Source organism: Dipodomys spectabilis, unplaced genomic scaffold (assembly GCF_019054845.1).
Source record: "Dipodomys spectabilis isolate Male_0828 unplaced genomic scaffold, ASM1905484v1 ptg000227l, whole genome shotgun sequence".
Taxonomy (NCBI): domain Eukaryota; kingdom Metazoa; phylum Chordata; class Mammalia; order Rodentia; family Heteromyidae; genus Dipodomys; species Dipodomys spectabilis.
The window spans coordinates 1,394,082-1,408,297 of NW_024870904.1; the positions used below are offsets into that span (position 1 = coordinate 1,394,082).

General features: G+C 38.3%; 1 protein-coding gene across 1 annotated transcript; it reads left to right on the forward strand.

The window, feature by feature from the left end:
- Positions 1-274: 274 nt before the first annotated feature.
- On the forward strand, positions 275-2,323 carry LOC122123289 (zinc finger protein 33B-like; the record flags this gene model as incomplete). The annotated part of the gene is given in 3 exon segments (XM_042697649.1): positions 275-280; positions 1,000-2,153; positions 2,155-2,323. Coding segments are annotated over 3 exon segments (1,329 nt in total), but the record flags the coding sequence as incomplete, so codon positions are not given.
- Between the last annotated feature and the right edge of the window lie 11,893 nt (positions 2,324-14,216).

A 14,216-nucleotide genomic window follows, 5' to 3' on the forward strand; every position in this document is an offset into this window, starting at 1 on the left:
TCATGGTGGGTCCAGAGCCCAGTTGGTCTGTTTATCTTGAGCTGTACAGAGCAATAGTATTCCTAGTTCCCCTGAATCATGTGTGGCAGAGAACTAGGTGATCCTTTGTCTCAAGGAATTTTCAATCCAGAATTCTCCTGGAGACAAACTGAGTTTGGTGTGCCAGTGTAGTTAATGTTAGCAATTCCCTTTTTCTGTAGAGAAGTCTTTCATAAAGAGAAAAAGACAATAAGAAATGTAGAAAGGAGATCTCATTTTCTTTTAAACTAGTATTATGCAGGTAGGAGGAAAATAGGAGTATGCTAGGGCTGCTATTCTCTGATTGGGACAATTTCTTATCAGTGGTGCTGGGCATAGAGGGAGATTCAGAATGGAAGCATTAAGAGTATGGAGATGAATTATTTGAGTAAATATTTCCTTGAGAAAAAAAGAAAAATCTGAAATTCCGAAAACATTATTTTGCATTGTGAAATGTCAGTACTACTTTCATAATTACTACATTGCAAAGAAAAGTATATATTCTGCATAAAGCAATGCTTTGATATTTGAAAATATAGTAACAGAAAGTGAGGAAATATCTTTACATTAAGGAATTTATGGATCTCATTTATGTTTTTGTTTATTTTTCTATTATTCATTTTAGATGTCCCAGAAATGGAGGATGTGATTAGCACCTGTCAGGAAAGTCACAATAAATATCTCTCTGAAGTAGCAGTCATGAATAGTAACCCAGGGGAGGAAAAAGTGAGACTTATAAGAAGTTTTCATTTGAGCTCCATACAGAAGTCAGAACTGATTAAGAATAATGGGAACTCCTTAGGGATGAGGATAGAAAAGGTCACTGGGTGTCAGCACATGGGTGTTTTCAGTGAACCTGGTAAGATGTGTGCTGCATATAGTCCTCATGTGTCTTCTGTAGTTGAAGAATGTAAAGAGTGTGAAAAGTCTTTCACTGAGAAGACATACCCTATTGTCCCTCAGAGAACACACACAGGAGAGAAACCTTATGAATGTAACATGTGTCGAAAGTCTTTCACCCAGAAATCAAAGCTTACTGTCCACCAGAGAACACACACAAAAGAGAAACCTTTTGAATGTAACATTTGTGGAAAATCTTTCACATGCAAGGCATATCTTACTAGACACCAGAGAATACACACAGGAGAGAAAATTTATGAATGTAACTTGTGTGGAAAGTCCTTCACCCGGAAGTCAACTCTCACTGTCCATCAGATAATACATATAGGAAAGAAACCTTTTGAATGTAACGTGTGTGGAAAGTCTTTCATCCAGAAATCAAAGCTTACTGTTCACCAGAGAACACATACAAAAGAGAAACCTTTTGAATGTAACGTTTGTGGAAAGTCTTTCTCCTGCAAGGCGTATCTGACTAGCCACCAGAGAACACACACAGGAGAGAAACCTTATGAATGTAATGTGTGTGGAAAGTCTTTCACCAAGATGGCATACCTTACTCTCCACCAGAGAACACACACAGGAGAGAAACCTTATGAATGTAACGTGTGTGGAAAGTCTTTCACCAAGAAATCAAAGCTTACTCTCCACCAGAGAACACACACAGGAGAGAGACCTTATGAATGTAACCTGTGTAGAAAGTGTTTCACCCAGAAATCACAGCTTACTAGCCACCAGAGAACACACACAAAAGAGAAACTTTTTGATTGTAACATTTGCGGAAAGTCTTTCGCCTGCAAGGAATATCTTACTAGCCACCAGAGAACACACACAGGAGAGAAAATTTATGAATGTAACTTTTGTGGAAAGTCCTTCACCTGGAATTCAACCCTCACTGTCCATCAGATAACACACACAGGAAAGAAACCTTATGAATGTAATGTGTGTGGAAGGTCTTTCATCCAGAAATCAAAGCTTACAGTTCACCAGAGAACACACACAAAAGAGAATCCTTTTGAATGTACCATTTGTGGAAAGTCTTTCACCTGCAAGGCATATCTTAGTAGCCACCAGAGAACACACACAGGAAAGAAACCTTATGGATGTAACATGTGTGGAAAGTCTTTCACCAAGAAGTCATACCTTACTGGCCACCAGACAACACACACAAGAGAGAAACCTTATGAATGTAACATGTGTGGAAAGGCTTTCCCCTGGAAGTCAAGCCTCACTGTCCATCAGAAAACACACAGGAAAGAAAACTTATGAATGTCATATGTGTGGAAAGATTTTCAGCCAGAAGCTACACCTTACAGTCCACCAGAGAGCACACACAGGAGAGAAATTTTATGAATGTAAGCTATGTGGAAAGTCTTTTGACCAGAACTTACACCTTTCTGTCCATCAGAAAAAAACCCACCAGAGAGAAATGTTATGTATGTAGCAGGCATGGAAATTCTTTCACCTGGAAGGAACACCTTAACATCCATCACAGAACACAAGGAGAGAAACCTTATGAATGCAACCAGTGTGAAAAGACCTGGAGGTCACAGCTTAACACACATAAGTTGATTCACACAAATGAAATAACTTAGGATTGTACCAAATGGGGAAGTCTTTGATCTGTAAGTAAATTGAAATTGCAATACAGAACCAATACAGGATAGAGACCTTATGATAACAAAGAGGAGAAAAATCATATGTAGGAAAAATGGAAAGGTTTTCTAGAAAAAGTCATAACCCAGTTTACATCAGAGAACAGACACAGATGAGAAAATGCAAATATATCAAATGTGGAAAGTCCTTTGCCAAGTATTTATGGATCCAAGTTCATAGAACACACAGCGGACAAATCTTAAAAATATTACAAATGTGGAAATCCTTTGACCTGACAGGAATACCTCAGTGTTTATCAGAGAACTGACTCACATAGGAGAAAAGAAACTTAGAACATATGTGAAATGACTTTCAATCAGAAATCAGTCCTCAGCATATGTGAGATCATACACAGGAGAGAAATTATGAGTATAGAAAACATTTTGCCAGAAGTCACATCTGTACAGGTATCTGAGACCTGGACACATGACAGAATTTCTGTAAATATAAACATGAGAGGAAGTCTTTAACTAGAAGACAACCTTCAGCAATTATTAAAATATTCACCCTGGAAAGAAACCCAATGTAGGAAAATCTTTGTCAGAAAACCTCTGTAAATTATACAGAGAAATTCTTCATGGCAGAGGTAAGTTAGATGTGATGGAAAACTATTCTTCACTATTCAGCTCTCTTTGAGCCAACATTTATCACTATGTTGAGTGGGTATGGTGTCCTTCAATATTATCCAAAGCATGTAGAAACAACCAGTCTGGAAAAGTAATTCAGAGATTGAAATTATAAACTTGTGTCTTTTATACTAAGGAATGGTGTGTCTGGGTAATTTGATAAACTTTTCTTAGTAATATGAGTTCTAGCCCTTTGGAACTGGATTCAGATCATCTCCAACATGCTTATGGGAATGATAGATGAGTAGACTGTTATGATAGGAGGCAAGAACATGAGAACAACCATTTTTCTACTGCTCCCTTAAGTCTCCCTCTGTATGTGTGATCCATGCCTTATAGTACAAATGACTTACTTATTCCAGTTCAGTTTTTGAATGGAAGATATAATGGAAGATTTTAGTCCTTATTGGAGTACATACATAATAGTAAAGTCTTTATCGGAGGGGTAACAATGCTCAATAGGAAATGTATTCATGACCTAACTCATATAATGATATAACCAATCTGTACACTATCTTTACAATAAAATGTATATTTAAAAAATATGATGGAATATTAAAGACTAGAATCTGTGCATTTTGCCTTGAGGAGAACCCCAAAGTGTCTTCAGTGCTTGCTCTTTTCTTTAATTAATCACTAGTGATGAGCAACTTGTGATTGATTCACTCTTAGCCCATTTAGTTGTTCTGCTGAGCAAGCTATTACAAAACACCAGTGTGGATGATGTGTAGCACCTGTGTTATCTCATAGAGGGCCAAAGTGGATAGGACATCAGGGGAAATAATCGAGCACACAAAGATATTGACCAATCTCTCACAAAATTTGAAGTTAACAAAACAATAAAACCATCTGCCACTTGAGCTACGGCATCACTTCTAGGCCCTGAGAGGAAGTAGGAAGGAAGGAACAATGGAAAGAAGGAAGGAAAGAAGGCAGGAAGGAAGGCAGGAAGGAGTGATGTGAGAGAGGGAATAAGGAAGGGAAAGAATGAGGAAGAAGGAAGAAGTGAACTATTCAAAAGAAGAATGTTTAGGGGCTGGGAAGTTGGCTCAGTACTAGAGCGCTTGCCTTGCATGCCTGAGGCCCTGGGCTGCATTCCTCAGCACCACATAAGCAAAAAAAAAAAAAAAAAAAAAAGCCGGAAGTGGCACTGTGGCTCAAGTGGTAGGGCTGTAGCCTTGAGCTGAAGAGCTGAGGGACAGCGCTCAGGCCCAGAGTTCAGGCCCCATGACTGGACCAAAAAAAAAAAAAAAATGTTTAAATTTTAGTGAATGTGAAAATTATTGTTTCAGACGTGGGACTCAAGAAAAATGGCTTTTACAAACAGGAAATTCTTCTACTGTTTATAAAATGATAAGGAGGCTGTAACATTTTATAAATTGAATTAATAATTCAGTAATATTAAGTAAGGAGGTCAGGTGTGGCTGGTGCCCTATTGGCCACATGGTGGATGGTGGGGTCTGGCATCTTGTCTTCATGCAGGGGGAAGGAAATGCCCCCATCCATCACTTGCCACCCAACTGATGGGTGTGACTGGTTCCCTGGAAGCAGGGGTGAGAATTTGGTTGATATGTTACTCAATCTCTTAGTCCAGTGCCTGAGACTGGAATTTCCTGTGGACTGCCTCCTGCTTAGGCCCTATTTAGGCAGGATCAGCAGTGGCACTAGATGCCTTGGTACATGTCTCTGTGATCATGTCCTGTGTCCTGTCTCCTGGCTTCTCTCTGGTCATCATAGTGTCCCAATTCAGCACTCTCTTGGTGCTGATTGGTTTCTGGGTGTTTATTTTATTCTTTTTCTTTTCCTTTCTGTCCTGTTTCCAAGCTGCCTAAGTGTATTTGTGGACTGCAAGTCATTGTTACAACAGGCTGCTTGCAGACTGCTAGCTGTGTAATAAACACTGCAGTATTCCATCTTCCAAAATGTGGCTTCCAACAAATATACTGTCTTCTTTTAAAGAAACACAAAGGTTGGCCTAAATTTAGAATTTCTAGGGCCAAGATAGATGCCACTGTATGGTTATTTAATTAAAGACATCCTGGAGGCATTTAGAAAAAATGTCTGTTAACATCAGACAGTGCTTAATTAGTAAACCAAGACCAAGACTCCAGATCCTATATAAGCCAGTTATTCCAGATATGTCCAGAGCTGTTTGGTTACATGAAGAGCTCTACTTTCACACTTTCATGAAGAAATGTTTTTTGTTTTTTGCCAATATGAGGTCTTCAACTCAGGCACTGAGTTGAAGCCAGCCAGAGCTGGCTTCAAGGGAGATTCTCTCATCTTGGATTCCATAAAAGCTAGGAATCAAACATGAGCCCTGTGGGCTGTTCTGAAGAAATCTCTCTCTGGGAATAAGAGGTTTCATTCAGTGCTTCACTTCAGGCTTCCTGTGCCTTCAACAATTTCAGTATTTATTTTAATTTTTCAAAGAGAATACTTAAATCCTAGCTAGGGTTCCATTTACAGGATAAGGACAGTGGATTTCACATTTAGCTAGGTTGCTAGCTTAACGCCTTCCCTCACACTGTTCACCCTTCTTATCTACTGAGGCCTAGTAAAGAAAAAAAATAGGGGAATTAGGAGGTCCTTGGCCTTCCTATTTGTACCACATAAACACACACATACACAAACACCAACCATTTGGATATAGCTCATTCTCCCATTTTTACAAACTGGATGCTTTCTGATAAAGGATGCTTCATGGACCAGAGTCCCTTCTACCTAGGCCTGTCATATAGCTGTAATTAAAACTCATGAACCAACATACCACATTCATTCAAAGTAGCCCTGATGATAACATTTTATTTTTGATTTTATTATTTTTGTTATTATCATTTGGCCAACACTTTTGCTTGAGCTCAAAATTTAAGGGACTTGCTGCTCACTGAATTGGTAAAGTACCCTTTCCTTGTTTTAATTTAAAACCAGCAATTAAAAATGAGCAATTACACTCCCTCATGTGTGGAATCTTAGTTACTCAGGAAGCTGAAATTAGAAAGGTGGTATTTGTCGGCCATCCCATGCAAAAGCTTCATGAAAATAATATCTTAGCCAATCAAAGGATGGATCTGGTCATATGTGCCTATCTTGTGTCCTACTTGTGATATGTAATTTTAAAATTATTGTGTTGAAATGCCCAGACAAAGAAGCAAGACCCTAAGTTGAAAAATCAGTATTACAAAAGGGCATCTGGTATAAAAAGTTAAGGAAGCCTCACAAATTTTTGCCCCTGAATTCAACCTGAGGACCACTAATATGATCTGTGCAAACAATGCATTCTTCCAAATGTTTAGTGGAAGAATTTGGATGTGGTTTACAGAATGATAGGTAAACATTCCTTTACTGAGATTGCATAAGGACCTTTGCATATGACTATATGATGTTATGAATTTTATATCCTATTCTGTGGAAACTATGAGTCCTGCTTGGATCAAGTAATTAAGATCTCCTGATCGAACAGGGCACTGGTGCTTCACATCAGAATTCTTAGTTGCTGAAGAGTAGGAGGTTTAAAATCACAATTGAAAGGCCAACGAGGTAGGAAATGCTCTGGGAGTGTTATCACCAATTATCACCAAATTTCCCACAAGTAGTGCTGTGAATCATGTTGATAGACTGTCATCACATTTGTTCCTTTATTAAAAAATCTCAGGAAGTGTACCCAAGCCCAGAGTAGAATGAACTCCAAGGCGAGGGAAGATATTTTGTAAAAATGGCTTCTTTGGCCTTCGTGCAGGAAAGTTTCCATTCCTATAGAAACCTAAAATACTCCATAGGGTATAGTCATTGTCCCTCGATTGAAGTTGATATTGAAATATCTTATAAGCCTGGTTAATGATAAATTGTCACAAATAGTTTGGTATCTTTTGTCATGTGAATGCACATGCATATACCTTTATATTTCTGACTAGTTCATAGGTCCTTGCAGAGGTTCAAGTTACTATGTAGGACAATGTGGACCACATCTGTAAGGTATGGAATTAGACATTCCAAGAGAGATCTCAACATATAAAATGTGGCCAAATATTTCAGTATACTTGAATCAGTATCATAAGTAAAGAAGAAGTCAATAGTGATCATTTAAGATCCCAGAATACCAATATATTTGAATGGGAAGACAATGGTCTTCTACTGTGTGCACGCAGATGTAGGAGAAATACTCTTTTCAGTCTGTTCTGTCTAGATGTGTAGAAGCAATTTTGTTGTTCTTCCCTTATGGATAGCACTTTATTTCAAGGCCACTCCCAGGGGTGGATGACAGGATGTTTAATTTCAGCTCATTCTAAAAGCTCCTATGTCCTGAGAAGAGAAGTGGTGAACCACGACTTGGGTACATATCCACCCTAGACCTAATCACTAAGAGTGGGTTAAGTTATATAGTTTTTCAGAATGTCAACGGTCCTACCACAAGGTTCATCCTGTAGCAATATCCAAAGTTAGGCTTTAGAAGAATTCTCCTTTGTTCAAAGATTTCAGCTCTAAATTAGATTATTTCCAATAGCCATTCATTGAATGCTACTGGATAAAGTATACAAACATAGTCACATCTATGTTACAGAACGTTGTGATATCATCAGCAGTGGCAGTTCATATGACCCAGTCATGACCCTGAAGAGTCTGGTCCCCAGAGATCTAAGTATTTAACCAAAAACCTCCAGTTCCCAAGCAATCTTGATCCCAATGAGAGAGCAAGATGTTAGGTGAATCCTTGTTTCTTCCTGAGGTTAACCTGGAATGATGCATCTCAGAGTAACTGAGTATCCCAGGACAGAAGCTGGGATACTGAGCACAGTGGGTACTGAACAAGGCTATCATAGGATTTTCACTAGAACCTCAGGTCCCACCCAAGGCCTCCTTCCATTACCTTGAGCACTTATATCTTTATTGTTGTCCACCTCAAGGTCATTTTTCCTCCCATAATTAACATAGTATTAAGTGTACATTTTTCCTGCTCCTTTGAGAAACATCTTACCCTAACCTCTCTTTTCTGTTTCCTAAATAAATTGTGAGGTTCTTTTAAATTTTTTTCATTCAGGTTTCTGGATCAGAAACATCCTTCTATGAAGTCCCTGTTATAGAGTTGTCAGTACTTTGAGAAGATCATTACCTGGGGCATCCACAGCTAACCATCTTTTCTTCACTTGTCCATGAGGTCTGAGCAAAACCAAGCCAAATCTTTATAAGTGCATTCTAACTTAAATATTTGTTACCAAAAGTTTGATGTGGAGACTTCATCAGGTATATTGGAAGTTGGCTGGGCTCATAGTCTAGACCAGAACTCAAAATGGAAGGTACAGGAAAGAAAAGATTGGTGAAGAGCCAGCCAAGGAGAGGAGCACAGCGCCAAAGTCTTCATGCAATATGCAAGCCTGGCAAGCCTCTTGGGACAGGAGTGAGGAGTCCAGAGCAGGTCCTGTGCTACCCATCAGTACACCACCATCACCACATGGCACATCTGGCATGGGACATGGTGTGCCCAGGTTTCAGGAGGGCTGACTGTTGACACAGGGACCTGTTAGTCAAGTTAAGCCAGTGGCCTAATGTAATTGTCTTGTCTTATGTAGATGATACAATTGCTTTGGACAAGAAGAATTGTTAGTAAAACTATTATCTGATGAACTAGTTAAAATTCTTCAGGATATTTGTGTGTGTGTGTGTGTGTGCGTGTGTGTGTCCTAAGAAGAAAACAAATGGAAAAGTAGTTCAGAGAGAACTCAAATGACAGGAGTGTCAGATTTAAGTCCTCACCAAGATAGATCCTTTACAATCACAACCAATAAATGAAAAGGAAAGTTTTCCTTCACTTATTTTTACCTACCTTGACAAAGCCCATTGTGTTCAAAATAATAAGACCAGAAATGTATGTGTTGATGCTTACTGTTGTACAACAGCTAGTTTACAAGTGACAGCAGAGCCATACAGTCTCTTCTGTGTGCGGCCCCTGCACTCACTGGAAAGGAGGACAGTAGTATTGAAAGTGAATTAAAGTCACTTATAAGTTTGTCTTTTAAATTGCAGGGGAAGCATTGCCTAAATGAGTAGACATTTTGTTTTGCTGGTCCTTAGGCTTGACCTCAGAGGCCAGGTGCTGTCCCTGAGCTGCTTTTGCTAAAGTGTAGCATTCTACCACTTGAGCCACACCACCACTTCCAGGTTTTTCTGTGCGTGTGGACCTGAGGAGTAGAACCCAGCTCCTCATTCATGGGATGCAAGCCCTGTACCACTTCACTACCTTGCTTGTCCTATAAGCAGACATTTTATGTTAAAAGAAGAAAGAATAGGCTGGTATGTAGTATCCACCTTCCATGTGCAAGTCCCAAGGTTCAGTCACCCAAAGTGAAAGGAAGAAAGTAGAAAATGGAATGATATGAAGTATAAAAAATAGGAGAACAAAGGAAATGAGCAAGTATTTAGGTTTTTATTTGTTCATGGTTGTTTCTTTTTTCTTTTAATTGTTGGTTGTGAGGTTTAAACTCAGGGAGGGCCTGGCATATTCCCTTATCTTTTCCTAATGGCTACCATTCCACCACTTCCAGCCAGACTGTCACTTCTAGTTTTCTGGCATTTAATTGGTGATAAGTCACAATGAATTTTCTGCTGATGTGGTGCTGAGGAATGGAACCCAGTGCCTCATGTATGCAAGGCAAGCACTCTACCACTGAGCCACACTCCCAGCCCTGCCTCCTTTCTTAAAACAGTGTGGTTGGGGCTTAGTGATAAAGTGCTTGCCTAGCATGCATGTAGCACAGGGTTTGATTTCTCAGTACCTAATAAACAACAACTACCAAACACCCATAGAATCACTGGTGTTGTAGCTCAAGGGGTAGAGTGGTAGCCTTCAGCATAATGAAATTCAGGAACTGTTCTCACACCTTAAGTTCAAGCCCCAGGAATGTCAAACAACAACAAATGAGCAAATGAAAACAAAAAACCCAATGTCAGCAAACACACCACACATACACAGACACACAGACACACACACAAACACACATACACACTTTTTAAAACCATATTCACCTCCTATACCGTGTCTGCTTACCCTCCCTGCTCCAAATGCTACCTACATCCATAGGAGAACTTATTCTATGTTTCTGTTATTTTTGCATTCTTAAAAAATTATTGTGAAGGTGATATATATATACATATGTATGTATTCATACATACATATATATGTCTATATATACCTATGTGTGTATATACGTAGGTGCATATACATATATGCATACACATACATAGGTATATATACATATGTGTGTATATACGTATATATGTATGTCAAAGTTCCATTAGCCAGGTATTGATTGCATTACTCGATTGATTACTCGATTGATTTCATTACTTTTTGAACAATATGCATTTTTGCACAATTCTACCCACTTTTTAAAAGTAGCATTTATTTCCATATATCACAGTAAAACATACTAATATTAGGTATTGACCTCATTGTCTGGGTGCTCTCCCTGACCATGTTATCTTAAGGATCTATTACTTGAGCCACCTGTCAATTTCTACTCCTGGATTTTTAGGTGATTAATTGTAGATAAGAGTTTCATTGACTTTTCTGAAAGGGCTGGATGAAATCTCAATCCTCAGGTCTCAGGTTTACCACCATGCAGCACTTGTGTCCAGCACCTTTAAATATTATTAGATGCACTATGTTATTTGTGGTATGTTTTTTCTTTTCATCATTCACACGGCTTGATCTCTGGGCCTGGGCTCTGTCCCTCAGCTCTTCAGCTCAAGGCTACTGCTCTACTACTGGACCCACAGCACCACTTCCAGCTTCTTCTGTTTATGTAGTGCTGAGCAACCTAACCCAGGGCCTCATGCATGCAAGACAAGCACTCTCCACTGAGCCATCTTTCCAGCCACTACAGTAGCATTTTTAAAGGAATATATTAGGCCTTACATACTTGTTTGTTGCACAGACTCAACAAACGATAGAACCAAAATACTTGAAAAAGTATGGTACCTATGGTAATCATGCAGTCTTTGAAAAAACTGGCATTATCCTATGAACAATGCATTGTAACAATTATTTAGTAGGATTTAAATTGTAATAGCTATCACAAGTGATTTACAATGTATAGAAGATTCCCTGGCAGGGCTGGGAAGGTGGCTCAGTGGTAGAGTGCTTGCCTTGCATGCATGAGGCCCTGGTTTTGATTCCTCAGCACCACATAAGCAGAAAAAGCCGGAAGTGGCACTGTGACTCAAGTGGTAGAGTGCTAGCCTGGAGCTGAAGAGATGGGGGACAGCACCCAGGCCATGAGTTCAGGCCACACGACCAGCAAAAAAAACAAAACAAAAAACCAGAAGATTCCCTGGAGATTATATTAGAGGTGATTTGCACTGTATAGAAGGATGTGTGCAGGTTACATGAACGCAAATATATCAGATGAGACAAACACAATAAATAGCAAAGTAATCACTAAAATCAAACCATGTTAATATTGTAATATAAAAATAGTAAATATATCAGGTACTGTCTGATTTGAACAGAAGAAAACGTACTCAAAAAACTCAATAAGCCAAAGAGACGTACATTAATTATCAAGAAATAAAAGTAAATCAATATAAACATACCATAAGAAACAATCAATTCTGAAAAATACAAGTACTGATAATATGAAAGGAAAAGAACCTCAGCACAAATTGTGTTACCACAGATACAGAGCATTGATAATAACAGGCAAATTATAAATATGTATAACAAAACTTCTATACTGAAAAGCAAAGTCTACAAAGCATGATTAAAAGCATGATTAAAAGCATGATACAAAGCATGATTAAAAGGCCAAAGAATGATAATTTCTTTAATCTATCATTATGATTGGAAAAGTAATACTCAATGACTGAATAACTAGACAAACAGTCACTAGAAACACACATATGGATGGCATTATCTTTACTAAATGCTGTTTATAAAGCACTATGCTCTTATATTTACCATGACAAACACACTGAGAATAGACCTGAAGACAAATTGTCTAGAAGTCAGTATGACAAATAAATGTATGTTATACAATAAAATCCAACAATATGTTTCTAATAATCTAACAGTAAAACAAACAGAAGGAAACTAGACTGGATATGTAAAAAATATATGTATGCTATCATTGTGATTTATTCGATATTAAAGGGAGCTACTTTCTTATTTCACTTGTGAAATGAAAACAATTGCTTTCAGTTATGTATGGTGTTTTCACGTGTATATCTTCTGGTGGGTGTGGCAGAGCCATAGAACGTGAGGGAAATAGGGAGATGAAAGTGAAATATACAACTCAAGAGTAGAGATAGGAGGGAGAGATTGGGAGAGAGTGAAGGCATGGAAGACACTGTATGAAAGGAAGGGTATTTTTTACCTGACTCATGACATTATATCTCTCTATACATCACCTCCATAACAAAGTTAAATTACATTAATTATAAAACAATCCCTCCAGCATAAACGATTTGCTTAGTGAAGAAAATCTACCACAGTTAGAACAGTTACAATTGTTAGAAACACAATACAACACTTAATTTGAAAGATAAACTTTTCATTTTAGGTTGTACATTAATTCTACATAAACCAGTAACAATGAACTGTTTCATTGTAGTATCCAATTAATTGTTAATGTTAAATGTTGAGGTAAGGAAAATCAAGGCAAGTACTTCTCGCTCAAGACTGTCATTTTAGCCTAGCTAGTAAGGAGGAAACTGAGGTCTGGAAGCCAGCCTGGATAGACAACTCAAACTAAGCAGCTCATGAACAGGTTAGAGGTATGGCTCAAGTGATCGTGCCAACAGTGAGTGAGGAAGTTGACTGACTGTGAGACCTGCAGTTCAAGCTCCAATAGTAGCTCAAGAAAACCATGAAGTATGTGTATTACATGTGTTTCTAAATTAGAAACCTAACTGTAGTGATACTAGCACATCTTCATCTCAGATATAAAGGGAAAAGAAGATGAGTGGAGAAGGTGGGGAAGGGAAGCAAAAAGTTAGGGAAAAGAAGGAAGAAGAGAGTGGTGGAGAGGAGGGGAACAGAGGGAAAGGGAAAAGCAAAGAAGAGAGAAGGGGAGGAATACTTCATGGCATCAGATTTGACAGTAACTGGTCTGGGAAGATTGTTCAGTGGTAGAGTGCTTGCTTAGCATGCATGAGGCCCTGTGTTTGAATCCTCAGCACCACATAAGCAAAAATGTTGGAAGTGTTCTTTTGCTTCAGTTTGTAATGTACTCTCCTTGAGCTGAAAAGCTGAGTGAAAGCACCCATGCCCACAGTTCAGGACCCAAGACAGAGGAAAAAAAAATAAGAAAGCAAGATTTGACAGTAACCCATAAGTAGAACTCCAAAAGTACATCATGGAAAAAACAAAGAAACAAACAAACAATGTGAGTCTCTGGTGGATCACACCTGTAATCTTAGGTACTGAAGAAGGTGAGATCTGAAGATCGGGTCTCAAAGTCAGCCTGGGCAGCTATAGCCGTGATACTCTTCCTTGCAGTGAATCACCAGAAAACCAGAAGTAGTGCTGTGGCCAAAGTGGTAGAGTGCTAGTCTTGAATTTAAGAGCTGAGGGACAACATTCAGTCCCAAAGTTCAAGCCCCATGTCCTACAGTATATAAATACGTACATAAGTAAGTAAATAAATAAATAAATGACTAATAAATACAAACAAAAACCTTGTATGTTGAAAAACACTACCAATAAAGGAAAAAAAGCATGGTATGAGAGAAGTATTTGCATATATCTGTAAATGGATTTTTAACCAATATGAATTAGAAAATATAAGGATAATCCTTCTAGAAACACCTACACCAAAAAAATCTAATTTTAAAATGGGAAAAAGATTGAAGAGACTTTTCCAAAAAGGACATACACATGTAGTACATTAAAATATAAAAGGAGTTTAAAATCAGTAGTCATGAGAAAAATTCAAATCAAAATTCTGATAAAATAACTATTTTATACCTGCTAGTATGGATATAGTTTTAAATAAAAACAACAAAAATACTCTCAAAGTCTAAAAA